The sequence below is a fragment of the Coffea arabica genome, chromosome 1e (assembly GCF_036785885.1).
Source record: "Coffea arabica cultivar ET-39 chromosome 1e, Coffea Arabica ET-39 HiFi, whole genome shotgun sequence".
Classification (NCBI taxonomy): Eukaryota; Viridiplantae; Streptophyta; class Magnoliopsida; order Gentianales; family Rubiaceae; genus Coffea; species Coffea arabica.
The window spans coordinates 53,072,117-53,099,249 of record NC_092311.1 but is presented as its reverse complement, the minus strand read 5'-3'; the positions used below and the strand labels follow the sequence as shown (position 1 = coordinate 53,099,249).

Below are 27,133 nucleotides of genomic sequence, written 5' to 3'. Positions count from 1 at the left end.
CTTATTATAAAATTACCTTTATACCTAAAAAAGTTGTTAAATTTACGTAATGTTCCAAGTAGTATGAAAATTTTTAAAGGACAATAATATTTTTTCGATAAAAAATTATCAAGAAAATAAAATTTTCTAACTTGAACTCGATAAGACTCGCATTAACTTGAGCTCATGCGAGTCGAGTTCGAATTCTGTAAGAAAGCATCGAGCTCAAGTATCCTTCTTGCATGCTGCTATCCTTTGATTTGGGTCCCACTAATCTATCAACATAATAATAATAATAATAATAATAATTGTCTTTCTGAAAAGAAAACACAAACAGCCTTTTATAGTTGCTCGAGGAATTGCATATTTATTTAATTCGACACAATGTACTTATCGACAGCAATATGCTCGTATTAATTTGTGCATAGCCAACAACAACAACATCATCCCCCCCAAAATAAAGGGAAAACATCAAAATCAGAACTTTGCTCCTGCTTCTTCAGAAGCGATCTTCAGAAATCAGAAAGCATGCGACCTTTCGATGTGCGCTAAACAAGTACTACTATTCTTCAGAAGTTTGCCGCCTCATCAAAAATAGACAGATTTTGAAACTTCATTTGTCCCTGTACACGGAGGCACGAGATCACCTTGAGAGGTCAACGGACTTCACGATCAGATCTGCATTATTCTTTGATTTCATAATGAGTTCGGCATTGGGTCGATCGTTGTAATCTATCTGCACCACAATTTCGTAGTAAAGAATACTCTACTCCAACAGTTACAGCAATATGAGCATCCAACAAAACTCGAACACACTAGGAACACTTACCCGCCATTTAGCAACATGAGGTGGCTTTCCTATACACGGCCACAGGAGAAGGTTTAAACTTAATCAATAAGTCATCATGTCAAAGTAATCCATTTAAGCAGAAAGCATAGCCAACATAGGTTATGCAGAATACGGCGGCACAGTCAAGATACAAGGTTCTGAAAGCACCTGTTGATATGTGTCTCTTTAGAACCCGTTCCATTGCTATCTCCATGTCTACATCAACAAACCTTTGGAACACGTAGGACAGCAAAAGTTACTTCCTAGGATCCAACAAAGTTAGTATAGGACGGAAAACATTATTGAATCTCATTTTTCTGATCACATTTCACCACACATGACACATGATCACAACATTATGAGAATATATAAGAGCTCTAACCACCTGTAGTTCCTCACATCTCCCCCAACCTAATATCGGCGATTACTAAACAAAGATTAAGGTTGAGATCTAGAGGCATGTCGTTAGCTCTCCAAGAAACTACTATAGATTAAGGAATAACACAGACATCATCATTTTCTTTATTTATGTAACAGAAGAATGCAGCCCCCACCACTTCTCATCAAATATGGTTGAAATATCCTTCCATACACCTTCTTCCAGCAGCAAATAATTACCTTCAACTATCACCACTTTGTGCCTGCAAAGAAACATTTGGAGCACCGTGTCATAGGAGACTCAGTACATTTATACAAGTGACTTGACCTAAATGTTCTACAAATATGTCACATGTTCACAGGAGAATCAATACATATAACATCAAATAACGGAACTGGAAAGTACATCATATGTGATGCACAGTAGAATGCCTGTGAAACATGTTGAAAAGTATTTCAACCTTGACCAACCAAACACCGCTGCTTTGCGCTGACTTGCAAGTCACATGATCATATAAATATTTGCAAAATATAAGATGCAATTTCTGATGGACATGCAAAAGGAATGCAAACCACCTAACATCAACAAAGATGTCATCTTCAACAGGATCGCCAACTCCGTGGTCAAAAGATGGAGCATAAACTGATCCCTGAGGAAAAAGAAAAATTGACTAAGAGATGTGTGTGTGTGTGTATCTAATTGAAATTTGCACATAGTACAAAACAACCAGTAACGAAGAGTTATGTCATACAAGCATACATGCTGCAAAATCAATTTCTAGTTACCTGATCTCTCATAGTCTCGAGGCACCTTAGAAGCAGTCCAGGGTCAAAAGTCCATGGAGCTGACAAACAAATCAATAGATAAAAGGTTATAGCAATAAAAAAACTAATTTCTTTCTTTTTTTTGGGGGGGGGGGGGGGGGAGGGAGGGGGGGGAAGGTTGTGGAGGGGGAATGGGAAAAGTACTAATGTTCATTTCACTATTATTTTAAGGCAAAAACAAGACAACACAACCAAATGCTGCTTCCATCGACGAACTGATCACCACTTCCAATCTTGTTGCAAATGCAATCATTGTGAACGAAATCTTTTCATGTCAAGAAGATGGTTGAATATCCTTAATTTAACTCAACTATATTTCATTAAGTATGACTCCTTATTCAGAATTTAGCACGTCCACGAACACAGTTTTGGCATGACATCACTTTTGCATGTACTCGAGTGTGCTTCTGGCTAAAATCAAGTTCATATGATGATATTTTCCCATATTACTTTAAGAGATAACATCATTCACCATGAAACAAAGATGGATCCATCTGATACTGAGAAGTTAAACACAAAAATAATAATGAAATAAGAGCATGATATTGAACTAGAGTTGAGAGATGGAGAACCGTGTCCTTTGAAATCTAAAAGGCTACTGCTTATCAAAACTTGTGTTTGACATTATGTTATCAACACTTCAGCACATTATGAGAGCACAAACCTCACCTCCCCTTCTTGCATGGGCTTTCTCTGGATCCTAACAAGAAAAATCAGCAATCAGATAATCAGAATTTATCAAATTCAAGAATTTTTTGATAGATGAATGGCTACTACCCTGTGCAGCAGAAATGCCATGAAAAACAGAATTTGTGGCAGCCATTTTCAATAATATCTTGTTTAGGTAACATCTAATTGTATGCAATGCAGAATACAAATTTTATTGGAAAAGTGTCATCCTCCAGAGCATCTTTCTTCCAACCTAGTCTTGAACATCTCTCACCAATATAAATGCCTTTTAAAGAAAAACTGGAGTAATGTTTACCTACACTAGTATAGATGTAAATCCAACTATTGTGAAGTGAAATAATAATTAAAATCCAATGGCTCATTTTATTTCGAACAGGTTCTAGACTCAGATTTTAAAATTATACATGTGAACAGATATTTTTAAAATCTGAAAGCCAATCTGCATAACAATGTGAAGGAAATGATATTATTCATAAAAACTAAAGGGTATTATTCAAGTTTGACCTCCATTGCATCAAGCTGGTGCCGATAAAGGTGGAAACCGTCCATGGGAAGAATGATAGCTGCTTCTGAAGGATCAACTTGAGAATCAAAGGAAATGCATTTCTGAGGCCATAACGTGTTGATACGTCGAGCCACCTCAGAAGCAAGAGTAGTTTTCCCAGCACCTGGGGGACCAGCCAGACCAACTATGTGCCTGCAGAGTTGAGCTGATTAATCTCTACAGAGAGAAGATTGTAAGTTGAGTAATCAGATGGATAACAAAGCAAAAGAAGTTACCATCAGCAATAAAAACGAACAAAGACCTAGATTCAGTTGTTGCAAAACTATAATTAGGTGAGCAGCTTTTGGTATTTGCAGTATAAATTGCATGCCATACAGGGGACAGACAGGGACATGATAAGGTAAAGAAATGGAGTTTAAACACATTAAAAGTTTGTAAAGTGCGGAAGAGCTCAGGTTCTTCAAAAAATGAAGCCAGAAACCATTCCAAGGACCTTGGTCTGGAATTTTTCTTATCTGTTCAGTCAAGTCACTCTCTTTAGTATTCATGAGAAGAATATTAATTGCACCCAATCATAACAATATTCTGGTAGAAAGCATGTAAATCTTTCTTTTATGCCCTGTAAGGTTTCTACAGATTTTTGTGAGGGGGAGATGCTCCATAACAGAGAAAAAGTAACAATATTAGGATTAGGGAAAGGAAAAGGCTACACTTTCTTTTGATGCTAGGAATAGATGTTATGGCATAGACAGATGAGGTGTCTAGTAAACAGAAATTGCCAAAACTGAGGTTCGATTACTACCAAAATCCATACATATTCAACCATGTGTACACCGGGAAAATTCATCCGTAACATTCACCTTGTTAACTAATACACTAGCCCCAACATGATAGGCTCAACTAATGGAAAAAGCTTCCTTGCAAAGGCAATGCTTCTCACAGGAAAGCCCTCCCAGATAATGCAGTTTGATTTACAGAGTTTTTCTCTGATCATGTATATGTCGATTAGGAATGTTAAAATGTCATAGGCTGCAGAACACCACTGGCCTTATTCAAAAAGATGGAACTCACTTGTAGTTGGAAGTTGAAGCTGCTGCAGCAGTGGGAACAAGACGTTCAGCTAAAGCATCATATATGTCCTCCATGCACCTGAATGAGATCACAAAAGTATAGGGTTAGGGAATGCTTATATGCATACAGAGATATGAGTGCAGTCACTGTAGTACAATTTACCACCCACAATATTCAATAGCAGCGAGCTGTTTGCATACCAGTCACACACACACATCTGTTATACTAAACTAGCAACTTCCGAAGAAAAATAGCAATAGATTTTCCAGTAAGATGTAGGGAGAGCCACTAAATTCCCAGACCTACAATGACTCTTTTAGTATCTATTCATTTATTACACACATTAACTGATAATCCTAAAGCCATGATTACATGATGGCAGTTCAAATACGAAGAAACTCGACAAGAATCAGTGTCACCTTCTGCAACTGGAATTCAACTATTCTTGTCACATGGAATTAAGTTTCTAAAATTAAATTTTGCAGCTTTCAGTTTATCATTTATGATATCAAGCAGCTTATAAGATGGGAATTAAATTTCACACATGAAAGTAAGGTGGAACTTTCAAGTTTCAAAAGGAGTTACAAGATTCCTGGCAAAAATGGAAGGACCAGGCTGATGACAGTATCTTAAAAGTACCAGACACTAAAAACATTACAGTTCCACACAAATATAATGCAATATTTAACCATACGCAGCCTCTATGACAGGAGTCTCCCTCTGTTTGCCACAGAAAACCTGAAAAAGGAAATGACATTTTATGGATCAACTTTAAGGTAGCAATAATATCAGGTAACTCAGACACGCTAGCAAGCAACTAAGAATAGTCTGACCTGAAAATGAGCTTTCTTGTGAATTTGGAGTCCAGTTTGATGAAAGAGCAGAGAATAGTTTCTGCTAAGTGCAGGCAAACCTGATACATAACCTCGATCGAAATAATTAAAGTTTGTCTTCTTCAACAGCAGTCCCTCTGCACAATCAGGAGCAAGCCTAGTCATCACCAAGAACAAGAGTCGTGTCCGGAAAAAATTTATCAAGAAAGCATTACCAGAAGCACATTGCACGAAACGTAGTAGTAGTAGTAGTATTTACTAAAATCGAATAGAATTAACTCCAAGATTCTGTAGACATATTGTAGCTTAAAATTTAATGGGGTAGACATACATATGATAATTGCATATAATAACAAAGAGGCCACTGCGGAGAAGGACCTGAGGGCGAAGGTGGACAGAATTGTTGGGTACCGGTCCTTGTACCAAACAAATACCAAGAAGCAGAAGCAGCTATCTCCATTTTCCCCCCAACTCCACTTCCAACTCAATTGCATAGAGATTGCAGTCGCCACCCCAATCTAGTCCGATTGATTCTTTATAAATCTGTCGGACAACGCTCCATATCTACCAAATTTCGTCACAATTCTGCATCTCATGCAAAATAGTCACTCGTGTATTGTTCTAGCAGTCCCTCTCTCTTCCCAACTCCAATTTAGAACTTATACAGCATATAGAAGAACCCGCATTCCCCCAACATGCCGCCTTAAAAATGGCTACTGGGCCAATTCCGGACTTTCATCTAAAAGCGTTGTTGATATTTGACATGAAGGAACCAGAACCATGAAATCGCGCTGTCTTTTTCCTCCGTCTTCATCAAACTACCAAATGGTATTATGTTAATAGACATATCTGCACATGGGCAACTGATTCTTGCCGAATTAGAGTCCGGGAAGCATGTGTTTGCCCCAGTCCAAAGTAAAATTAGAGTTTTTCGGCCCCAATTTGGTTTGCAGAAACTTTTCTAGGCCCGATTTCAAAATGGAATACTGTCGGCCCGCCCGCTTCAAAGTTAGCAGCTGGGGCCTTGAATCCATAGTGTCACTAAACCCGTAGAGACACGTAAAAAACTAACTAATTCAAATTTTTGTCGGGTGCCTATGAGGCTGCTATTACTAGTTTACTGCTCCCCAACTGTCCCACGGCGGAGCATTAAGAGATGGTTTCAAAAAAACAGATGCCAGAGAGTGTAGTTTTCTTTCAATGCCAATTTGACGTCCAGCACGACGACGTCTTGCTTAAAGCTTCGAGGAACAGCAACGTACTGTTTGGAGGCCTTTCCTCCAATATTATTGTAAATCATTTAGAAAAAGGTACATTGGCATTTTTTATAAAATCACTTCTACTACATTCAAGCTGCATAAAAGTGCTTGGCTCATTGACGTCAAACTTTAGTCGATATATGTGGATCAGAAAACTTGAAGGCTGATGTTCTGTTTCTGAATATAACCTGCATAAACTTATTAGTAGATTTATTCGAAAATGGGCAGGAATAACCTGCAATAGTGTCCATAACTGTACCTTTCCCTAACATTTTTGAGATCCAACAATTCAACTTGTTTTAATGAGAAAAAATTACAGCAAAGCATTGGCCTCTAGCGCCTGTACGAGCCCAGTTACAGATCGTTTGGACGCTTGGCCAACATGCCATCTTAATTTGACAACAAAACAAGAATGATACCAGTCTTGAGTTTAAACAATTCCCAGTTGAAGTACTCATGAGTTCAGAAACACAGTACAGTGACGTTTTGAGGCCCTCTTCCAAATTTTCTCATCCCTGGATGGCTGAAAAAGAACACAGGCATGTAAATGACAAAGCTTGAATGGTGTTCTAGGTGATTTAGAGAAAGTAGAAGCTTGGAATCTCAATTGTCGTATAATGAAACCTAAAAGGAACAGAAGACTGCACGCAAAGCCATTTTATTCCCCAAATTTAGCATTTTATATGCAGTAAACAGCATTGCAGCGCTTGGGAATGAAATTCTTTTTTTTACCGTGTTCATAGACTTTTTAAGGATCATAATAGCAAAGCCATGCAGGGAAGGCAGTGACATTACCTTCGGGCTAAAATGTGGTGCTTGAACCCTTTTTGAGCCATCAGGTAAGCGTTTGCAGGGTACAAGACTATCTACAGCTGTATAATCACTGCACATCTACAGCAGAAAGAACGCCAACATAACGCTTTAGAATTGGTAGGAACAATGACAACGAGAGGCAAACGGGAACCTATGCATTTTGGTGAATCGTCTGACAGTCTAACTATCCAGAACAGTATGTTAAGCGGACAAAAATTATTAACAGACTGCATTTGTAACTAATTCAGAACAGGCTTGAATTATTTAAGAAAGACTGCCAAGTACTTTCTTACTTGACTCTGTATGGTATCAACCAGCATATCTTGGCAGCCAGTTGCATGCACACTTTCCAAATTCGGGCACTGAAGTAGCAACCTCTCTGCATTAAAGAAACTATGATTTCTAAAATTACAGTTAAAGATGAATCACAATTGTTGATGAAACAGAAAGATCAGAATACAGACCTGGATGCAAATTTTTACAACAATTAAGGTTCAAATCATTAAGTTCTGGGCAATTCAAATGCAATGCCTGCATTAGACTTCCATATGTTTAGTACCTAACCGTGAAACTATATCAAGAAAACACAACAAACTCATTAGATTAGAAAATCTCACATCCAAACCAGAACAACCCCATAAGCTAAGTTTTTTCAACCGGCTGTGCTTGATAATTAGCTTCTGATAAATAATATGCATAGTGTTGTTTAATGTTTTCTGTAAATCGCCTTCATTTCTCTCTAAACTGGATGAACCTTTAGAATTTGGATCACATATGCTCATTCCACAGTCCATTAGTTCCAGAAGTGGCAACTGAGCTGCAGCAAACTGGATCCCACCTTTAAGTTCAAGATAGCATGGATAAAAGATTTAGCAAAACATAATTATAGGATATACAACACAAATTTGGGATCATATGGAAACTGAAGCTACTTGATGTAATATTTGGACAAAGAGCAAGAAGAAGTCGAGACAATGTTTCTGGGAAGACATTGCATATCATTCCGATGCCACTATCACTGATGCCAGACCTGAAATCAGAAAGTTAACACAAGGAAACACAAATCGATCTTAAGACCAAGTATCTAAATTTATATCAACAATTTGCATCAAACCCCAAAAGCAAATAGAGTTCTATAACATATGTGCATCATTGAGTCAATTGAGAAATAGCAAGCCAGAGTACATTATTACTAACCCACTCAGATCAAGCAATTCCAGATTTGAGTAGCTTGAAGCAATTGCTGCAACTGATGCATCAGTTATTTCTGACCCAAGCACAAGTGAAAGCATCCGCAATCCCCTGAAGATTCGCAGTTCTTTAAACTTCGTTAGTTTGTACTTGAATTTATATTCCACAAGATGAAGATGCAAGTGTTACTGAGCCAAATTTAAACAAAAAAAAGGGCCAGAATGATGAGGAAAACAAAAAAGTTATCCATGAGGAAAGCAGGCCAGAAACCTCAAGTTCGCATCAGTGAGAGCAAGCACAACAGTATGGGAGAGTCGAAGTGAGGCAATGTGAATGTTTTCTAGCCTCGGGCAGGTTCTTCCTAAACTACTGACCATGGTAGTTAGATCAGTGCTGTCATTCTCTTGGCGAGAGAAATTCAAGGAAATCTCTGTCAGATTAGGACAACTGAATACCTGAACAAAGTACAACATTCCAATGTGGAAAAAACATATTAATACACATCAAATGCTAAGGTAACATTTATGTAATTATCAACCTAAATGTGGAGATAAAGACAGAAAGTTATTACAATCTTAGCGAGACATTGGAGATCTGAAAGCCAAATGGTTGACAGACTGGTTGAACATAGAACAAGACCACCAAGATTAGAGCAACCTTCCATCTTGATACTGGTAAGACATCTTTTATCAGCAACAAAACGACCCAGCTCATCCCTGAACAAGGATCATATCATTTGAGTTCATTTGTCTCCCAATCAAACCCCCTCTGTTGGGGTAAGTGCAACAGTATATAGGTCATCAATTGGATCTGAGGTTTTGACATGAAACAACAATACTCTAAATGATAAAATACAGGGAAGGCCAATATTCAGTGCACAGGGAATAAATCGGTTGCCATTTGCGATACAGCACCAAAACAAGGGATCAGACAGATGAATAAAATTCCAAGAAATCAGATATAATAGAATAAAACTATGCATTTGAGCAAGAGGCCTCATTAAATCAAGGATCAGAAAATTAATGCACAGCCACTAGCCCAGAGCTAACATTCTTGTGATCAAACAACTGCTTAAAAGGTAGAAAATTTCCTTAGTACTGATGAAGACAAGGAATTAGCATGTACCAAAAGCGGTAAGCTATATTACCCCGTAATCCGATTAATTGATGTATCGGATGTAAAGATCTCCATGGTTTCCAAATTAGGGCACGAGAATGCAATGCAGGCAAGCATTGTGGCATCCACATCACTGTAACAGCATAAACAAAAACAAGGACCCACTGATCAACAGCCAAACTTAAATTAATATTCACGCATTTTATCTGAAAAATCTGGTTGAAATTATATATGTAACATTAGATCCAGCAATTACAGGTCGAAAACCAGTTTGCACATTGGTTAGCCACATTTAATTCATGTCAAGTATCTTATAGCAGTCATTTGTCTTGAGATCATCTTGGGAAATCTTTTATCAAACAGTTAAAAATTATTTTGTAATTCTCCTGTATAAGTGATGTGCTTGATGAATCCATAGATCTGGTTCTTGTTTACTTATATCCGAAAGTCCTAACCTTTCCATTCTAAGTGAGAGTCTAACAAGTCCAGGACACTTGTGCAACACCGATCCCACGAATCCAATTTGGGCCTTAGCTGGAACCCTAAGCCTCAGCTCCTCCGCCGCCCGCCAAAGCCGCTTACTCGTGTCCCTCCATCCTTTGCAAACCCTGGCTGCCGACAACAGTGCAGGAGGCGGGAGCCTCCTCAACACCTCCCACAGACAGCTCATCGGCAGCTTCCCGGACCCGGCAAGATCCGGTTCGGGCTCCAGCTCCAGAAGCTCCTCCTCGTCCTCCTGGTGCTCTTCCTCATCCTCTCCCTCGTCTTGCGAGTCCCTCGCATCAATATCATCGTCGAAGGAGAGAGCTCGCCGGAGGTTGGAGAAATGCTGGCGATGAGGAGGGGGAGGGGGAGGACGGACAGTGGAGAGAGGAGAAGGGATAGCGACGGAGGAGGCGGCTGAGTCAGTTGAGGGCGTGGCGGTGGGAGTAGTGGTGGTGGCGTTTTTGGGTATATGACAAGAATGCCCTTTCTTAGGGAGGCCACAGCGGCCGCAGTTATAGCTGCCCCGCTTTTTCCCGCCACGCTGAACTTCTTGGAATGTTTCGGAGACGGGGGTGGCGGCCCCTCCGCCGGGAGCGGGAGTGACAGGGTGGGGCAGGGGGCCGCGCATTCTCGTGGTTTTTTTTTTTTTTTGGTGGATGGTCACCTTAACATCAAACAAATTGCCGACAGAGAATTTTATGCGTATGTGTTAATTACACTGGAGAAAGATAAATGGGTGGGAGTTTTTTGGGGTTGAGGGGGTGGGGGGGAGGGGGGGAAAAGAAGAGGGGAGCGGCGAAGAAATAAGGAAATGGCGCGGTTGCGGTCGGAAAGGCGCGGGAGTTTTGGGCAGATTTGGCGCCTTTTGTATTTCAAGTTTTATTTTTTTGAGGAGCGTTTTCTGCTCGCACTAGTCTGGTCTAGCAGTCTGCATGCACCTGGCTTTGGGGGGGAAAAATCCACGTGGGTAATCTTTGACTGACCATGGAATCTGCCGGCTTTTGCAATAACTCGCTGCGTCTTAATTTCGCTTGCCCTTGTCCTTAGTATATCTTTTTAGGAGGGCTAATGACTATAGATCGAACTATCCAATTTTTACAGCATGGTGGTTGGTTGTTCACAGTTTAGCTACACCTACCAATAGAAATTTCCAAAATGATGATGAATTTTAAAAAATTTCTGCAAATAAGGCGTTTTGAGTGTAGAATTCTGTCTTGGGGTCTTTGCATTCAACAAATGCGAACTCTTGAGCTCGCATTTGCTGAATGCGAAGTCACTTTAAATTTTCAATCCACAAAATTCAAAAAAAAAAAAAGGAAAACCAAACTTCGCATTTGGTACCTCACAATTGATATAGACAATGCAGAAAATTAATGTTTTAAAACCCGGACCGTCAATTGAACCGGTGAGGTGAAAGGGTCGAGGTTCAACCGGTCGGACCGGTTCAACCTCGGTTCAATGAATTTTTTTAAAAATAATTTATATAAATATATATGTACAAAATAAGACATGCAATTGACTAATTTAAAACTTTATATGATGAAAAGTTTACTATTTTTGAATAATTTGGATTTTCAAAAATAAATTATTTAAATTATAAGTTAAAACAAATAAATTTCATCTCAATTTCAATTATATCTACCAAAAAAATCTTAAATCCAACCCAAAAATATCACAATATTTTGAAATTATACAAATTCACGTCTATGAGAATTTGATATTGTGAACTTAAATTTTAATTTACGTCTTTGAGATTTAAAGATTGTAATTTAAAAAAGAAAGTTTGGAGTTCGAAAGAAGTTAAGAGAATTGAAAATAGAAATGCAAACTTGATAAGAAACAAAAAATGAGATAAAAGTGAGTAGTTGTGGCATTAAATAATTTGGGTTAAAGAAAAATAATTCTTTTTTAACTTTTTCCAATTTAATGGGCAAAAACAAAATTAAAAGATAGAAGAAAACATCAATAAATTAAAACTAATGAGGTTTGATTAAAAATGGAGTGACAAAAGAAAAGATGAGGGAGAAAAGAAAGAGTTGAAGATTAAAAAGAAAGAGTCATGAGAGGATGAGATTTTGTAAGAAAAATGGAAAAATGAAATATAGATGTTTGTTTTATATAAATAAGTTATCAAAAAAAACAAATAAAATGTGATGGTGCAATGGTTACTACATTGGTCTTCTATTACAAAAGTTTTGAGTTCGAATCTTGATAGAAGCATTTTGCAAAAAGTAAAAAAAAAAAAAAAAAAGGAAAACTCAAAAACCGGTTCAATCCGGTTCAACACGGTTCACCGGTTTTCCCGGTTTTTACCGGGTTTGACCGGTTCTCTGGCAAAGTCAACCAGAGCATAGAACCGGACCGGTGCCATGGCCGGTTCGCGGTTCAACCGGTCGAACCGGCCGGTCCGGTCCGATTTTCAAAACATTGGCGGCAGCGCCTCTCACCAGTGACCCTTGAGGTCACAAGTTCGAGTCTCCGTTACGCTGGATTCCTCCGCGCACATAACGTGTTCGGGCCGGGTTGGGGCGTCGGGCTTGGGCCGCAGGGGATTAATCGGGCCCCGTAAGGATTGATCCGGACACCCCTGTGTCGACAAAAAAAAAAAAAAAAAAACCTCGAGCCAGTTGCACTTAAAATCATTAGTTACCCCGGCACCAGAGAAAAGCAAATGTATTTCCTTCAATTGTTTGGATGATAAGAAACGAGTAAATACGTACTGCTACTAATCATACTAAGTACATTCTGACTACTTCCGAAGGGGAAGAGAAAAATTAAAAGAGAAATCACGTAATCTTACATTTCAGAAGGCATACAGCTACACAGCTTTAGCACAGAAATATCAGTAGCAATAATGATTATCTCTTTGATCAGATTTACTTAGATTGTTTAACTATTGTCCTTATTTATGTAGTTTATAATTGAATTATTATCTCAATTAGGGTTACATATGTGTCGAACCGCTCACGAACAGTTCGATTCAAAATTCGACTCGAACTCGATCAACGTTAAACTCGAGAAGAGCCCAAGTTCGAACTCGAATTCAAAGGTATTTAACTTGATTTTATATATAAATTTTATTTAATAATAAAATTATAGATATATCCATAATATTTTATTATTTATTAAGAAAAATTACTATTTTGTTTATTTTTTAAAAAATAAAATAAAATATTATTTTTTTAAGCTCGTGCTCGATTCGATTCAATTTTGAGATTGAACTCGACTTCGAACTTTATATTGAGAATTCGATAAAATTAAATCGAGACTTGACTCGACTCGTTTGTATTCCTAAGTTTTTCTCAACCAACCATCGCACAGGCCACAAATTGATCTGATGATACTTCCAGCCAATTACGTGCACATGTATGGCATCGAAGTTCAACAACCACTTAAAATGACGTAGTATGCAAGTATTCATTACACGAGATACATGAGTATTTTTTAAAGGACAAATCATGTACTTCGCTCAATAAGTTTTTATCACGTTGAATAATTTTTCAAGGTCCGGCCAGTGGGAATCGATGCACCTGAACAAGGCGCATGCAGATGATTATTTTAACGGTGCATTCAGTCAAAGAAGAAATCGGGTGTCCAACGTCCAAGGGTTCGTACGCAAGCTCATCAGCTGACTCCCAAGCCAAGTATGTACACTACAGCCGTATAACATATCCTTTGGCCGTTTCGACCCTCATTTCATACCAACTTCTCTGCTCGAGTCTGATCGAGCTAGCTTGCAATGGCCCTCTCTCTGCATCATTTATCCCTTTCCTCTAAAAACTTGCAATTTGGGCACTGCGTGCCTACTGATGTTAAGAATGTCCCTGCAGGAGCAGGTGTGCATTTTGGCCAAACATCTCAAATCAAGAAGGGCTTGGTGAAAAGAGGAAATCAGAAAAAGTGCGGCTTGAATTTGATAGGAAAACCAAGTGATCCTTGCTTGTCACAGGCAATTGATGAGTTTCATGAAAATCACGATGACGTTACTGAGAAGTTGCCGGAGAAGCAATCGGTAGCGGATGCGTGGAGATATATACACGGAGAAGATGATTGGGCAGGACAGCTTGACCCAATGGATCCACTGCTCCGAACTGAGCTCATCCGGTACGGCGAGATGGCTCAAGCTTGTTACGATGCTTTCGACTTTGATCCCTTTTCCAAGTACTGTGGAACTTGCAGGTTTGAACGTCATAAATTCTTCCGGAGTTTGGGGATGACGGAGCATGGGTACGAGGTAACTCGGTATATCTATGCTACGTCTAACATTAATCTCCCAAATTTCTTCAAGAAATCGAGGTGGCCTAAGGTTTGGAGCAAAAACGCTAATTGGATAGGATTCATAGCCGTGTCAAACGACGAAACAACAAAACGATTAGGCCGTCGCGACATAACTGTTGCCTGGAGGGGGACGGTGACGCGCCTAGAATGGATAGCAGATTTGATGGACTTCCTAAAACCAATCTCTGCAGATAAGATTCCCTGCCCTGATCCAGAGGTTAAAGTGGAATCAGGCTTTGTGGATCTCTATACTGACAAGGACGAAAGCTGTCGATTTTGCAGGTATTCAGCAAGAGAACAAATTCTGGGCGAGCTAAAGAGGCTGGTGAATATGCACCGCAAGGAGGAAATAAGCATGACAATTACAGGCCACAGCTTGGGCAGTGCACTGGCGGTGTTGAGTGCATATGATATTGCTGAGACGGGCGTACATGTAAGGGAGGATACCAGCGCAATCCCTGTATGCGTGTTTTCGTTCTCAGGGCCCAGAGTTGGGAATGTGAGGTTCAAGGAGAGACTTGAACTGCTGGGGGTGAAGGTGCTGAGGGTGGTAAATGTTCATGATCTGGTGCCTAAATCGCCTGGAATTTTTTTCAACGAAAAGGTGCCGGCAATGGTGATGAAATTGGCCCAAGGCCTGCCTTGGAGTTACTCCCACGTGGGGGTGGAGCTGGGCTTGGATCATAAGAACTCGCCATTCCTGAAACCAAATGCTGACCCTGGCTGTGCTCACAACCTCGAAGCTCACCTGCATCTACTCGACGGGTTAGTCTCTCCTCCTTCACGTACTCAAAATCTCTCTCTCTCTTTTTAAAAAAAAAAAAAAAAATTTATAGAAGAAGAAAAAGAAGCCATTTCCCAGTACTCGGGCGGGAATAAATGATTTCATAGAACGAGTTAACTTCTGATCGATGGTGGGTGCAGATACCATGGAAAAGGGCATAGATTTGTGCTGGCAACCAGAAGAGATCCTGCACTGGTGAACAAAGACTGCGACTTCTTGAAGGATCATCACCGCATTCCGCCGCACTGGAGGCAGAATGAGAATAAAGGGATGGTGAAAAACAAAGACGGGAGATGGGTGCAGCCTGATCGCCCCAAACTCTATGATCACCACCATCACTCCGATTCTGATCATGATAACCACATACACCATCATCGCCTAATTTCTGCTTCCTGATTCCTTCTTTTTCTTTTGTCAGATGTTACTACGCCCACATGGTTGGCTGTATAGCACCAAAGGGAGCTGAATTATTTTATTTTGAGGAAATTAAAATATGTTATCCTCGTCGTCACAACAAGATTAACTTTGAAATCCCACATGGGGTTTCTCTAAACAGTCAGTCTCTCTTCTGTCAATTTTTTTTTTTTTTTTTAAAAAAAAATTTCTATAAATCATGCACTCGAAATCCTTGAAAGCTGTCACCAAACTAATGAAATCAATTACTTACCGGATAGACGTGCTCTGTGCTCCGTGCTTATCGCTAGGCCAAAAATAGAATAACGTAAAAGGGCAAAGTTTGCTAGCTAGCATTAATGAATACTTACACAGAAGAAAAAAAAAAAGGAAAGAAAAGCTAGTAGTATTAACAGTCTTAGACGACAAAACCTATTATCAAACGCACTTGATTTCTAAACAGCAGGCCAAACTCATGGCATAAATAAAATACTAAAAAAAAAAAAAGAGGTTGTTCATGACACACTTTACAGGCAGACCGACTTTTTTTTGAACAAGTAATAATGTTCATGTTGAGGACGTAGGATATAGTGTGAAAAGTCCAAACTAACGAGTCAACTCCTTGGATCCAATCCAATACTTTTTTTCCAAAAAAAAAACTCTTAAGCATAAAATTTCACTATTTTGTTTTCGCTTTTGTGGTACGCAAGAACGAGAATATATACAGCTGCCTGCTCGAAGATTTCACTCCAATTCTTGAATTCTTTTAATCACCTTTAGATTTTTTTGGGGGAGGGGGGGTGGTGGTGGTGGGGGGTCAGCATCATTTCTCAACTACTGGGATGGTGGATGGTTGTGTTTCTTTTCTATAACCAGAGCAAGGTTCCGTTGTATTAGTCTCGTACGTACGTACTGCTTCTACCTATTTCAATCATTCATTCAAATATATCTAAAAACGAAGAATGAGAGCAACAGCAGACCAACCTCATCGATTGCGTAAATTAATTAACCTCGGAACAACAAGCAAGCATGTGCGTGCCTGCATTAAGTTGCTACAATAAAAGAAGGCTGCGGACAATATTAATTGGGCAGTGTTCATGTATACTAATTAAGTAGTAGTAGTATATATGAAGATAGATGGATGTTTCGTACAGAGACATAAGTCTCGTTTGCTAAGTGAGTTTTTTAGATTTTGTCTAAAATTTTATTGTAAAAGTTGTAGAAAAAATTTTTGAAAAATCTTTTTAGATTAAAATGTGAAGAGGAACCATGTGCTGCATCAAACAAATAAATTAAACAGGGTACATGTCTCATTTCCTTGACCATTGAACTTCCCCAAAGGACCAAAAAAATTACTACTAAACAAATACTTGTTCACTTCCGATTTCTGAAACTTAATAACCACATGCAATGAAGACTGAAGAGTTGGATGTTCCTTGGAACGTCATAGTAATATCTTGGAGTCAGAGGATTTCTCTTTTCGGTTGGATAATTAAATTGCCAGAATAAATCTTTCTTTTATATATTAAACTCCAGCTATCATAGCGAAATACACAACAAACAGGCTAATTTCTTTTCTTTATATCTGATTCATTATAATTGGACATTTCTACTTGCTTTACTTTTTTTTAAAAAAAAAAAATCTTAAAAAAGGCATCAGGTGAGATCTTACATGTAGTCGAAACAATATACAAACACACAGAATGGTGAGATATCAGCTTTAATAACTTCATTGAGGATTCAATCATCTCCTCAGAAAGTGTTGTCAGCTAATTCATTGACAAGGTGGACAGATAGCCATCAAACAACAGAAAAAAGAAAGTGCATAGTAGAGGTCCAACGCATGCTCCAGCAAACATTATGGGCTAGCTGGGGGAGGACCATGACCGTGAGCAACCACAATTAATCATCCCCCGACCTTCCGTAAATGACAAGCAGCATCAGCATGGTGATAAACCCTCAGGATTTCGCAACTTTGATCGCAAAAGAGTCTGTAATGGTATATGGATGATGTTCCTAAAGTTGACTCCATAGGAATGGATGCGCGTAGTAAAGTTACTCTTTTAGAGTTAAATTCGACATTGGGAGCAAGTTAACGAGCATTTTCCTTGATACTAATTAATGCCTCGGTGGATTCTTGAAGATCATGGAAGAGTCTCACTCCAAACGAGGACTTGAATTATAAAGAGATAATTAGTGCTGAAGCGTTGAGAATCATCCAACCAGATGATGAATGCTATAGACTACGTTAGTTGTATACTTGCATAGGATTGGCCTACGTACGTACGTATGTATGTATATGTATATGTGTATGCATAGAATCCGATCAGACACTAATTAATTTTATTTGTATTTATGTGTCACTGATCTGAAGTGTACTCAAACCCCATCCAGCCAGCCATTCCAGTTTCCAAGTTCCAAGTTCCAACCATATCAGGTGTAGTATAAAACTAGTAGTAGTATTGATTACTCCTCCGCGCTCCATCATCCTTTTTGTTGAGGCTGAATATTCATCAGCCAAGTATGGCTCTCTCCCTATGCAACTGCAAGACGCCTCCAGTTTCCTTCAAGCAAGATGTATTACAGCTCGCTGCCTTTGAAACTCCACGACAGTTTTCACTTTATTATTCCGTTTTCTGCAAAAAACAGCTGCAGTATCAGCGCAAAGAATCCAGCAACAGGAATCATAAGCTCGCATCTCTGGTGCTCGGACGAGCCACCTCTAAAACTAATCAATCGCACTTCTCATCCGTCGCTACAGAGTTGGAAGAAGGAACCAGTTTGCTGGACGAATGTCATGACATTAACAACCAACTCGCTGCCGAGATTGGAACGAAATTAGCGGATTGCTGGAGGGACATGCACGGCGAAAATGACTGGGTCGGCATGCTTGATCCCATGGATCCACTTTTACGCACTGAGCTAATCCGTTACGGAGAGATGGCTCAGGCTTGTTACGATGCTTTCGACTTTGATCCTTACTCCATATATTGCGGAAGCTGCAAATTCACCCGCACAAAGTTCTTCGAGGAGCTGGAAATGCTGCAGTACGGGTACGACGTCACCCGTTACCTCTACGCGACATCTAACATTAATCTCCCAAATTTTTTCAAGCAATCCCGATGGCCTAAAGTCTGGAGCAAGAATGCAAACTGGATAGGCTATGTGGCGGTGTCCAACGACGAAACCTCCAGGAAGTTAGGGCGGCGCGACATATGCATCGCCTGGAGGGGAACAGTCACCCGGCTGGAGTGGATAGCTGACATGATGGACTTCCTCAGGCCAATTTCATCTGATAAAATTCCGTGTCCCGATCCAACTGTGAAGGTTGAGTCGGGATTCCTGGATCTCTATACTGACAAGGACGAGAGCTGCCGCTTCTGCAAGTTCTCAGCACGGGAGCAAATTCTGACCGAGGTCAAAAGATTGATAGAAATGTATTCCGACGAGGAGGAGGAACTGAGCATTAGTATAACGGGGTACAGTTTGGGGAGTGCTTTGGCGACATTGAGCGGATACGACATCGTTGAGACGGGGATAAACGTTGGTCGAGACAGTCGGGGAGTGCCGGTTTGCGTGTATTCGTTTTCAGGCCCAAGAGTCGGGAATGTTAGGTTTAAGCAAAGAGTGGAAGGGCTCGGGCTAAAAGTCCTGAGGGTGGTCAATGTTCACGACGTGGTGCCCAAGTCTCCCGGTTTGTTTTTCAACGAAAATGTGCCGCCGGTGGTTATGAAGTTGGCGGAGGGATTGCCGTGGAGTTACTCGCACGTTGGTGTGGAGCTGGCCCTGGATCACAACAACTCTCCCTTTCTCAAGCCTACCACGGATCCCGTCTGTGCCCATAACTTGGAGGCTCATCTGCACTTGCTTGATGGGTGAGTCACACTTTCTAGTTTCCACCTGCTGTGATCCTTAATAATGCATTCATACTTCATGGTGCGATTAAACAACGTACCAATGCGGCCAAGACAAGACTAGAGACTAATGGCTAGTCCAGCTAGGGTGAAAAAGTCCTCCCTGTCGTGGAAATACACATTTGACTGGTTATTTTTCTGTCAAGTCTTAAAAATAACAATCAAAATACAGGGATGAAGTCATCGTAAATGGAAAAGACACAAAAAGAGCCAAATTTTAGCAATGATATTAATAATATTTGCTATTTGTCGTGGCATAGATACATGCCATTTCAGATGAGAACCACTTCATTTTCAATCAGTCGGAGGACCAAAGAATTAGAGTAGTAGTATATCATATCGTCCAAAAGGGCTTTCACGATCTGGGTCCGGCAATTGAAAGTGAAAGATTGCAGGCATCCATGTTTAAAGCATCTTTATTTGCGTCTTGACCTGGTGGAACCATAGCTTTATTGGCTTTTTTATTTTTTTGGGGTTGGAAAAACTTGGCAAGCTCTAGTTCCTTTTTTTTTTTTTTTTAGCTTTCCACATCGTTTTGCCTACGCAAATACTACTGTGTGATGCAGATACCATGGAAAAGGGCAAAGGTTTGTGCTTGCGAGTGGAAGGGACATTGCTCTGGTGAATAAGGCGTGCGATTTCTTAAAGGATCACCACTGTATCCCACCGAATTGGAGGCAAGTTGAGAACAAAGGGATGGTAAGAAACAGGGAGGGCCGGTGGGTCCAAGCAGAACGCCCCAGGCTCGATGATCACCCCGGGGACATCCACATTCATCTCAGCCAACTTAGCCGTCTTCCAAATTAGCATGGGTTTGTATAATTTGCCGGAGTTTGATTAGCCTTCGGAGGTCAGAGACTTGTCAAAGGAGAGAAATGAAAAAGTTCTGCTCTGATTCTTCAAACCGGAGTGTGATCTTTTCACAGTTCGATTAAATTCTTGATGAGCCGCTCTTCCTCCAGCGTTAGAAAATCAAATCGCACGAATGATCGCATGTTGAATAAAATCTTGTTCAAGATGCAGTAGCATACTTGAAAAGGTATAATCTTATCTTAACCAGTGTACGTCAAATTAATCCACGAATAAACACCAATTTGAGGTATCGCTCGACCTGAAAATTGCCTTGAGCCTTATAAAGCCCGTCCTGTCAAAGGCCAGTAATTACATCTAGTTTGTCGACATCATCCAGTTTGATCCATCCCGCAACCTCAAAACCAGTCGTGGGCTTGCATGGGTTCGTTTACCAATAAAGGACACTATAAAAGACACTACCGAGAACAAATGATCAAATACATATTAGCGTACATTTCTCATGTCATGGTACGTGAATTGAAAATCTAGGGCCTATATAAAGGAACACCGCCATTATTGTTTCTAGGCAATTCCGTGGGGTACTCCAAGGATGAGCCCTGCCAGAAAATGCCACATTTCAATAGGTTACGCCATCACGTTCCGTCACTAGAAAATTTACTAAATATAAAAGAAACACTTGTAACAGAACCGTTCTTATACACTCACGAAATCTGGTTTAACAAGTCCTTTATAAATTTCGTTCCTAGCTCAATCACCAAAGGGAAGAGAACCTATTAACTGCTCTATTTGCAGGCAATCTTGCAAATTATTCAACAAAGTAAATCTACAAACACCGGTTGACTTCACCACCATCGTGGCTGCTCCAGACAATAATAATATCATGTCAGGGACATCTTATGTACAACGTGATGTAGGGGAGATCTCACGGATCTGCCATGCATAAAACTTCCACGCCAACTGTTGATTGCGAATGACTTCCGTACTTTCTATATCCACCAGGCACTGTTAAGTTTCCTTGTCTGAAAGATTAACTCCAGAATGACAAGGACATGGAAAGGAAAAAAAAATAAAATCCATCACTTGTAGAACTATTATTCATTCGAGTATATAAACATAGTGGAGAAGGTGCTAGAGTGCTGATATTCATCATGATCTTCGCCATTTTCCTACACCATAACGACCTAGAAGTGATCATCAATATTTTCTGATCAAGGACACTAGAAGATGTTGAACCTTTTCCTTCCCTAACCCTGAATTCCATTTAACAACTATTGTCCGCAATAACGAAGTGGCCTCTGGATGCGGGTAAATTAAGTGAAAGAAGATGAACGCCATTACTTTCATAAGTTTTTGACAATGACATGACGTAATCCCAATTAGAGAGCAGGAACAACTTTTCCAGTATAATTGTCTAGCTGCACTCATTTTACACCATTCAAAAGGTTGTGAGGAGTTTCAATTAGCTTCCAAAACAACCTAAGAAAATAAAAAACCACTTGGAAAAATTGGATTCCCTAATCAGCTGAGAGCGTCAGCTGGAAATCAATAGCAGAACAGAAGCATTTTCAAGAATGATCACCATTCAACATTCAACAAAATGTCATGACGTTATGCATAGTTGGAAAAATGATAGATATGATTTAAAACAGTAGCTTTGCCGCTTCTTTTAAATGTAACTAGTGGGAAATGCACGCCCTTTGCGTGTTCAAATTAAAAAAAATTATAAGGAAAAACAATAAGCAGTTATTAAAAGGTTTTATTAGGTTGTGTAATGTGAATTTTTTTTTTGTGTTGTTAAACAGAAAAGGAAAAAGAAGTTATTGGTGGTTATTGGAGGTTTCTGCTAATTAGCATTTTAGTGGGAGGGTAAATAAGGAAAAACAAAAAGTGACAAAAAATGTCTACACCATACCCTTTTCTCTCAATAGTAAGATGTTTCACTTCCATCCCAAAAAAAAAGAACAAATAAAAGAAACACAGGTGCGGAAACAGGAAAACACATGAATAGGTTAAACTAGAAAAAAAGTAGCATCAACAACCCAAAAAGATTATTTGTTAACCATGCTCTTACCCCTCCAAACTTTGAATGTTATGCATCGCACAAATTGCTTGGCCAACTAGTTCAAACTCCAGCAGCGGCTTTAATCTCGGAGTCTGTCTTTCCCTGAGGGATGAAAACATAAATTCAATTGTATAAGTTAAGGCTCAGAAGAAAGCAGCAGCAATGAGAAAAATACTGGTTCTAGGCTGGAAGCAAACTGCACAAGAAAAATGTAACAACTAATTGGTGCCAAACGTAAATTCTGGTAAAACAGCTGCCAGAATTATAATGCGTAAACCAAGACTTTGTTCTTTTTGTGTGGAGGAGGGATGGGGGAGGGATCTCTAGAGTTGAGACAAATAGGACCCTTGTAATTTAAGATACTCCTTGTAAAACAGCTGCTAGAATTATAATGCCTAAACCAAGACTTTGTTCTTTTTGTGTGGAGAAGGGAGGGGTGAGGGATCTCTAGGGTTGAGACAAAGAGGATCCTTGTAATTTAAGATACTCATTTTTCATTGTAAAACAGCTGCTAGAATTATAATGCCTAAACCAAGACTGTTTTTTTGGTGTGGAGGGGGAAGGGGGAGGGATCTCTAGAGTCGATACAAAGAGGATCCTTGTTATTTTAAGATACTTATTTTTTGGTAAATTTCTTGTTTAATAACAGTATACTCAAAATTTCATTTTTACATAATAGACAGAGTGTTAGCAAGAGTAGGAAGGTAAATATCTCAAATATCTGAGGTTAATTAAACCGATCAGGGCTTTGTCTAATAAAAAGGTGATCAGGGAGGGCAGTTAATTTGATCCAGATTAAGGTATAGCCAAAGACTGACCTCAGGCACACTCCTTCGAACCTTTCGTGTTGGTGTCCTCATTGTGACAAGCTCCTCTGCCGTTGTTGGGTGAATACCAACTGTTGCATCAAAATCTGATTTTGCCAAGCCAGATTTCACTGCCACTGCAAAACCCTGGAGTTTCATACAAGAACCACATTATATCATCCATAGATCCTCTATGAAACATATTATCAAGATGAGCGGGTGTAACCAAAGGACGACAGCAACCTGCACAATTTCTGGGGCATCATCTCCACACATGTGCAACCCCAGGACAATGTCTGTCTTTGCACATACTATAAGCTTCATAAAAACTCGATCTGGAAGACCAGAGAGAGTTGCTTTTAATGGCCTGAAGTTTGCTGTGAAAATATCAACGTCACCATATTCTTTTATGGCCTGTAAAACCTTAACAAGTTACATTTAACAGACAATCGTAGCTTTTGCACGTAATTTCAAAATTTGCCAACCTGTTCTTCAGTGAGACCAACTTGCCCAATTGGTGGCTGTGAAAACACGGCAGATGGTATAGCTCTGCTCAAAGAAAAGAAAAACCTGGTTAGAGAGGCACACAGCATATTTGCAATAGCAGTACCAAAGTAGCACGAACAGAAATCAACTTTATATGCCTTTTTTCCGAGGATTATTCACATTCAGAACCCACCAAAGAGATTGAGACAAGACATGATGAGCACCTGTAATCTGGTCTTGTTGGCTCATTAGCAAAAAGAGTTTTTGCCAGTGCCCCACCCTCCATTAAGGCGACTGGAGTCAAATTTACCCTATCAGTAGCATCTCCAACAGCCCAAATTGATGGAACTGACGAACGGGAATATTCATCAACCTAATGAGGAAACCAAGAATTACCTATATGCACTTGGGAATAGGCATATGATACTGGGGGCAAGAAAACAGTGAAAACATGGATAAAATACCTCAATTGCTCCATTTTTTGTCAATTTGACTCCAACATCCTCCAGTCCCAAATTCTGCCATGCAAGTCAATAGCTTAACATCTAAATTAAATTCCACTCACAGCTAGCTAATGCAACTTCTAAGCTAGCTGATTTCCCGAAAGTAAAGGTTTTAACTCTTCCCATTGCAAGCATCCATGTTTATGAAGAACAGAGATAAAAAAAACAGAACAACAAAAATAATCCAGAGAAGGACAACAAACAGGCAACATCCAAACTGCCATCCCATTTCCCAAAGGTTGCAGTCCCAGATAGAATAGTTAGTCAAACAGAACAAAGGACTAACCCTTGTATTTGGTTTACGTCCTGTTGCAAACATGATATGAGAGAAACCGTCCACTGTTCCTTTGTTTGTCTTCAAAGAGAACGTGCCATCTGATGATTTTTCAACAGCCTGAGGTGACTCTTCGGAGTGGAACTCAATTCCTCTCAATGCCATCTGTTCTCCAACAAAATCCCTGATCTGCAAAATTCAAAAATGAAGAGCTCTGCTATATCAGTAAATATGTTGGGATGAAGTACAGATAAAAGGCTCCAAAACTAATGCCATGTCCTCACCTCTTCGTCAAAGCCCCTCAAGACTTTCTTCTGTCTTATAAATACATGGACTTCACTTGATAAGCCATTGAAAATGCCAGCAAACTCAACAGCTATATATCCACCACCAACTATTGCAATTTTTGTGGGTTTTGATGGCAAATCAAGGGCTGCATCAGAATCAATAGCAAATTCACTTCCAGGAATATCTGGAATAAATGGGCGTCCTCCAACTGAAATAAGTATGTTTTTTGCAGAGTAGAGTTTTCCATTGACATTCACTGTGTGAGGGTCCACAACCTGCGCATAGAAGGCCATCCAAATTAGTTCTTTACTCCTTTTAATAACAATCATAGTGTCTGACAGGAACAATGTCTCCAAAAAAATGAGCTAAGCACGGAAGATCACCCAACCTTTCCTCGTCCTTCAATCAACTGGACACCAGCATTTTTCAAAATGTTCTTGTAGATGCCATTTAGGCGCTGCAATTCTGCATTTTTGTTCGCAATCAGGGTACTCCAATCATGTTTGGGCTCAGTTTCATAGTTCCATCCAAAACTACAACTCTCTTCAAATTCATGAGAATACTTGGACGCATAGACTAGTAGCTTCTTCGGTACGCATCCACGAAGAACACACCTTTAGTGAGAAATTAACCAGGAATATTTAGGAAACAAGCAAAGTATTTATGGTCAATCGGCTAGACACACTTGTGACAATTACAGCCATTCTCATCTACAAAATGTAATCAAAATCTGCCCTTTTATATAAAAAATCAATTAAACAAGAGTATCAACCATACCCTTGGTTAAAATGCATAAAATGCTTGACAACTCAAAAACAGCCTAGCCTATGCACTTTGATGATCCCAGAATCGACATAAGATGGTACGCTGTTAAAATTGCTTAGCGGAAAATAAGAAGAAAAAGTTGAGGAACTATACGTGCCGCCGACGCCGCCGGTGATATCAGAGGAGACAGTGGAGAAAGGAAGCTCACAAACGGCAACAGAAGCCCCGAAATTGGCAGCGAAGCGCGAAGCTCTGACACCGCCGCTACCAGCGCCAATGGTGAAGAGGTCAAAGTCGTAGTTACGATCTGGCTCGGAGCCAGCACCATTTGTAGATTCGGCCCGGGGAGTAGTGGTGCTGATGGGGCGGCAGCGTAGAAAGGAGTGGCTCCATCGGCCGCTAGAGAGAAAAACGCCAACGTCTAGGGTTCTGAATTGATAGGAGGGAAAATTTGGGAACTTTTTGCAGAGCGAAAGGGTTTGGAAAGTGAGGGTAGTGCCTAGCTTGGGTGTACTCAGAGATGTTGCCATTCCCCGCTTTTCTTCTCTTCTTCTATCCTTGCTCCCAACTCCCAAGGAGGAGGTTCTCATGCGACAGTGGCGGACAACTCCAATTTATACTTGCCAGCCTTTCAATTTCATTTTTTCTTTTCTTTGTATAATCATATCCCACTTCTGTGCTCACGTTTTCACTCTGAGCAAATTATCTGAACAGCCATTGAACATTTTGAATATTATAATTTTAGTCACTCAATTTTTAATACCATGTATTTACCATTAAGTCTGATCAATTTTGGGTCATTTTGTTTATTTTCACCATTAAATCTGCTAGATTTGATTATGTTTTGTGACTCGTGCGAATCTAATCTTATATCTGACAGATTTAATGATAAAAACAGATGAAATAACCCGAAATTTATACATTTAATAGTTTAATGGATAAATACATACTTTTTAAAAGTTAAGTAGCTAAAACTCTATTATTCAAAAAATTTAATGACTGTTCAAGTAATTTTTTCTTCATTTTATTTTACTGGCAAACATTGAATTAGTCCTATAAGCTTTTCGATACATGTTACAAGATTTTTTTTGTTTCAAATCTACATTAACAATGAATAAACTAATAGATTTACACGCACAAATATGATTAAATGTACAAAATTTAAATTTAAAAATCTAAATTTCACACATATGGAATACATTCTACTAGTGTAACATCACACAGTGATCAAGTTGATCTCCATATGCAACGAAACAGACCGTCATTATTTTGGTATGATAAGCCAACTCTCATGCTCAGCTTAATTTTTCTTCTGCTAGTTAATGCCAAAAAAATGAAAGGAAATTTAATCTTAATCATATACATTATCTATCGTATTAATCTTTCTTACACTGTCAATATTAGATGAATGATAACTATACAAAATTTAATTTTGAAATCCAAATTTTGCACATGTATCACGAATCTAACGGTGATAGTGCATACAGTGACAGTGTATATAAAATTTACTTTTATCCATATTCGGTTAGATAAGCATTTTATGAAAAAAAAAAAAAAAAAAAAACCCTGTTCAATAAATTCACCACAATTTCGACAAGTTCCAAGATACAACTGAAGGGGTTCCAAGAGGATTTGGAAAGTTCTCAACTAATGAACATGAAACACCCTCACCTGAGGCTCATGCCAATCAAGTTGAAAATTATGTTAATGCAGAAACACAATAGCCAAGGCAACAGCAATTCAACTGGAAGAGACTTCTAGGGCAGATTGTCATTAACACTCCATACAAAGG

At 39.4% G+C, this 27,133-nt stretch overlaps 5 protein-coding genes across 15 annotated transcripts; 2 read left to right on the top strand and 3 right to left on the bottom strand.

Moving 5' to 3' along the window:
• Positions 1 to 303: 303 nt before the first annotated feature.
• On the bottom strand, positions 304 to 6,035 carry LOC113715709 (putative uridine kinase C227.14). 5 transcript variants are annotated; one of them, XR_011820680.1, is made up of 12 exons: positions 5,489 to 6,035; positions 5,111 to 5,267; positions 4,972 to 5,015; positions 4,278 to 4,355; positions 3,206 to 3,398; positions 2,681 to 2,711; positions 1,973 to 2,031; positions 1,763 to 1,836; positions 1,427 to 1,449; positions 977 to 1,038; positions 809 to 837; positions 304 to 715 (listed from the first exon to the last, which is right to left on the bottom strand). XR_011820680.1 is itself a non-coding variant. In XM_072064042.1 (12 exons), the coding sequence occupies exons 1-12, from the start codon at positions 5,602 to 5,604 to the stop codon at positions 623 to 625; spliced, it is 1,023 nt and encodes a 340-aa protein (XP_071920143.1). In that variant the 5' UTR covers positions 5,605 to 6,035; the 3' UTR covers positions 304 to 622. The 5 variants fall into 5 exon arrangements, 3 of the variants coding, with proteins under 3 accessions (XP_071920143.1, XP_071920148.1, XP_027095800.2); XR_011820682.1 differs by having other exon boundaries at positions 304 to 711; XM_072064042.1 differs by having other exon boundaries at positions 1,363 to 1,449.
• A 518-nt stretch (positions 6,036 to 6,553) lies between these two features.
• LOC113715699 (F-box/LRR-repeat protein 17) lies at positions 6,554 to 10,756 on the bottom strand. Its single transcript, XM_027239990.2, has 11 exons — positions 9,945 to 10,756; positions 9,521 to 9,622; positions 8,945 to 9,089; positions 8,644 to 8,828; positions 8,380 to 8,484; positions 8,115 to 8,212; positions 7,800 to 8,020; positions 7,647 to 7,713; positions 7,476 to 7,561; positions 7,165 to 7,260; positions 6,554 to 6,892 (listed from the first exon to the last, which is right to left on the bottom strand). The coding sequence occupies exons 1-11, from the start codon at positions 10,601 to 10,603 to the stop codon at positions 6,824 to 6,826; spliced, it is 1,833 nt and encodes a 610-aa protein (XP_027095791.2). The 5' UTR covers positions 10,604 to 10,756; the 3' UTR covers positions 6,554 to 6,823.
• Positions 10,757 to 13,404: 2,648 nt separating this feature from the next.
• LOC113715684 (phospholipase A1-Igamma2, chloroplastic) lies at positions 13,405 to 15,590 on the top strand. Of its 2 annotated transcripts, XM_027239979.2 has the most exons (3): positions 13,405 to 13,619; positions 13,806 to 15,018; positions 15,178 to 15,590. In XM_027239979.2, the coding sequence occupies exons 2-3, from the start codon at positions 14,048 to 14,050 to the stop codon at positions 15,431 to 15,433; spliced, it is 1,227 nt and encodes a 408-aa protein (XP_027095780.2). In that variant the 5' UTR covers positions 13,405 to 13,619; positions 13,806 to 14,047; the 3' UTR covers positions 15,434 to 15,590. The 2 variants fall into 2 exon arrangements, with proteins under 2 accessions (XP_027095780.2, XP_027095774.2); XM_027239973.2 differs by having other exon boundaries at positions 13,576 to 15,018.
• Positions 15,591 to 17,206: 1,616 nt separating this feature from the next.
• On the top strand, positions 17,207 to 20,514 carry LOC140013844 (phospholipase A1-Igamma1, chloroplastic-like). Its single transcript, XM_072064030.1, has 2 exons — positions 17,207 to 19,305; positions 19,911 to 20,514. Exons 1-2 carry the CDS (start codon positions 17,954 to 17,956, stop codon positions 20,149 to 20,151), a joined length of 1,593 nt encoding a protein of 530 aa, XP_071920131.1. The 5' UTR covers positions 17,207 to 17,953; the 3' UTR covers positions 20,152 to 20,514.
• Positions 20,515 to 20,583: 69 nt separating this feature from the next.
• LOC113715659 (glutathione reductase, chloroplastic) lies at positions 20,584 to 25,961 on the bottom strand. 6 transcript variants are annotated; one of them, XR_003454049.2, is made up of 11 exons: positions 25,495 to 25,961; positions 24,965 to 25,190; positions 24,573 to 24,851; positions 24,301 to 24,477; positions 23,976 to 24,029; positions 23,736 to 23,884; positions 23,511 to 23,574; positions 23,269 to 23,439; positions 23,038 to 23,172; positions 22,229 to 22,321; positions 20,584 to 20,753 (listed from the first exon to the last, which is right to left on the bottom strand). XR_003454049.2 is itself a non-coding variant. In XM_027239933.2 (10 exons), the coding sequence occupies exons 1-10, from the start codon at positions 25,929 to 25,931 to the stop codon at positions 22,280 to 22,282; spliced, it is 1,734 nt and encodes a 577-aa protein (XP_027095734.2). In that variant the 5' UTR covers positions 25,932 to 25,961; the 3' UTR covers positions 22,046 to 22,279. The 6 variants fall into 6 exon arrangements, 1 of the variants encoding a protein (XP_027095734.2); XR_003454042.2 differs by lacking the exon at positions 20,584 to 20,753 and adding an exon at positions 20,795 to 21,188; XR_003454045.2 differs by lacking the exon at positions 20,584 to 20,753 and adding an exon at positions 20,795 to 21,176.
• Positions 25,962 to 27,133: the final 1,172 nt, after the last annotated feature.

Coding starts and splice junctions, on each gene's coding strand:
- LOC113715709 (XM_072064042.1), bottom strand. CDS start 5,604: ATGCAATTGAGTTGGAAGTGGAGTTGGGGGGAAAATGGAGATAGCTGC. Junction 2,712..3,205: donor ACCAGCTTGATGCAATGGAG/GTCAAACTTGAA, acceptor TTTTCTTGTTAG/GATCCAGAGAAAGCCCATGC. Junction 1,837..1,972: donor TCGAGACTATGAGAGATCAG/GTAACTAGAAAT, acceptor CTTTTTCCTCAG/GGATCAGTTTATGCTCCATC.
- LOC113715699 (XM_027239990.2), bottom strand. CDS start 10,603: ATGCGCGGCCCCCTGCCCCACCCTGTCACTCCCGCTCCCGGCGGAGGG. Junction 7,714..7,799: donor GGGGTTGTTCTGGTTTGGAT/GTGAGATTTTCT, acceptor AGTCTAATGCAG/GCATTGCATTTGAATTGCCC. Junction 7,562..7,646: donor TTGTAAAAATTTGCATCCAG/GTCTGTATTCTG, acceptor TCTTTAATGCAG/AGAGGTTGCTACTTCAGTGC.
- LOC140013844 (XM_072064030.1), top strand. CDS start 17,954: ATGGCTCTCTCCCTATGCAACTGCAAGACGCCTCCAGTTTCCTTCAAG. Junction 19,306..19,910: donor CATCTGCACTTGCTTGATGG/GTGAGTCACACT, acceptor TGTGTGATGCAG/ATACCATGGAAAAGGGCAAA.
- LOC113715684 (XM_027239973.2), top strand. CDS start 13,715: ATGGCCCTCTCTCTGCATCATTTATCCCTTTCCTCTAAAAACTTGCAA. Junction 15,019..15,177: donor CACCTGCATCTACTCGACGG/GTTAGTCTCTCC, acceptor TGGTGGGTGCAG/ATACCATGGAAAAGGGCATA.
- LOC113715659 (XM_027239933.2), bottom strand. CDS start 25,931: ATGAGAACCTCCTCCTTGGGAGTTGGGAGCAAGGATAGAAGAAGAGAA. Junction 25,191..25,494: donor ACCGGCGGCGTCGGCGGCAC/GTATAGTTCCTC, acceptor TTCTCACTAAAG/GTGTGTTCTTCGTGGATGCG. Junction 23,575..23,735: donor CCAACAAGACCAGATTACAG/GTGCTCATCATG, acceptor TTCTTTGAGCAG/AGCTATACCATCTGCCGTGT.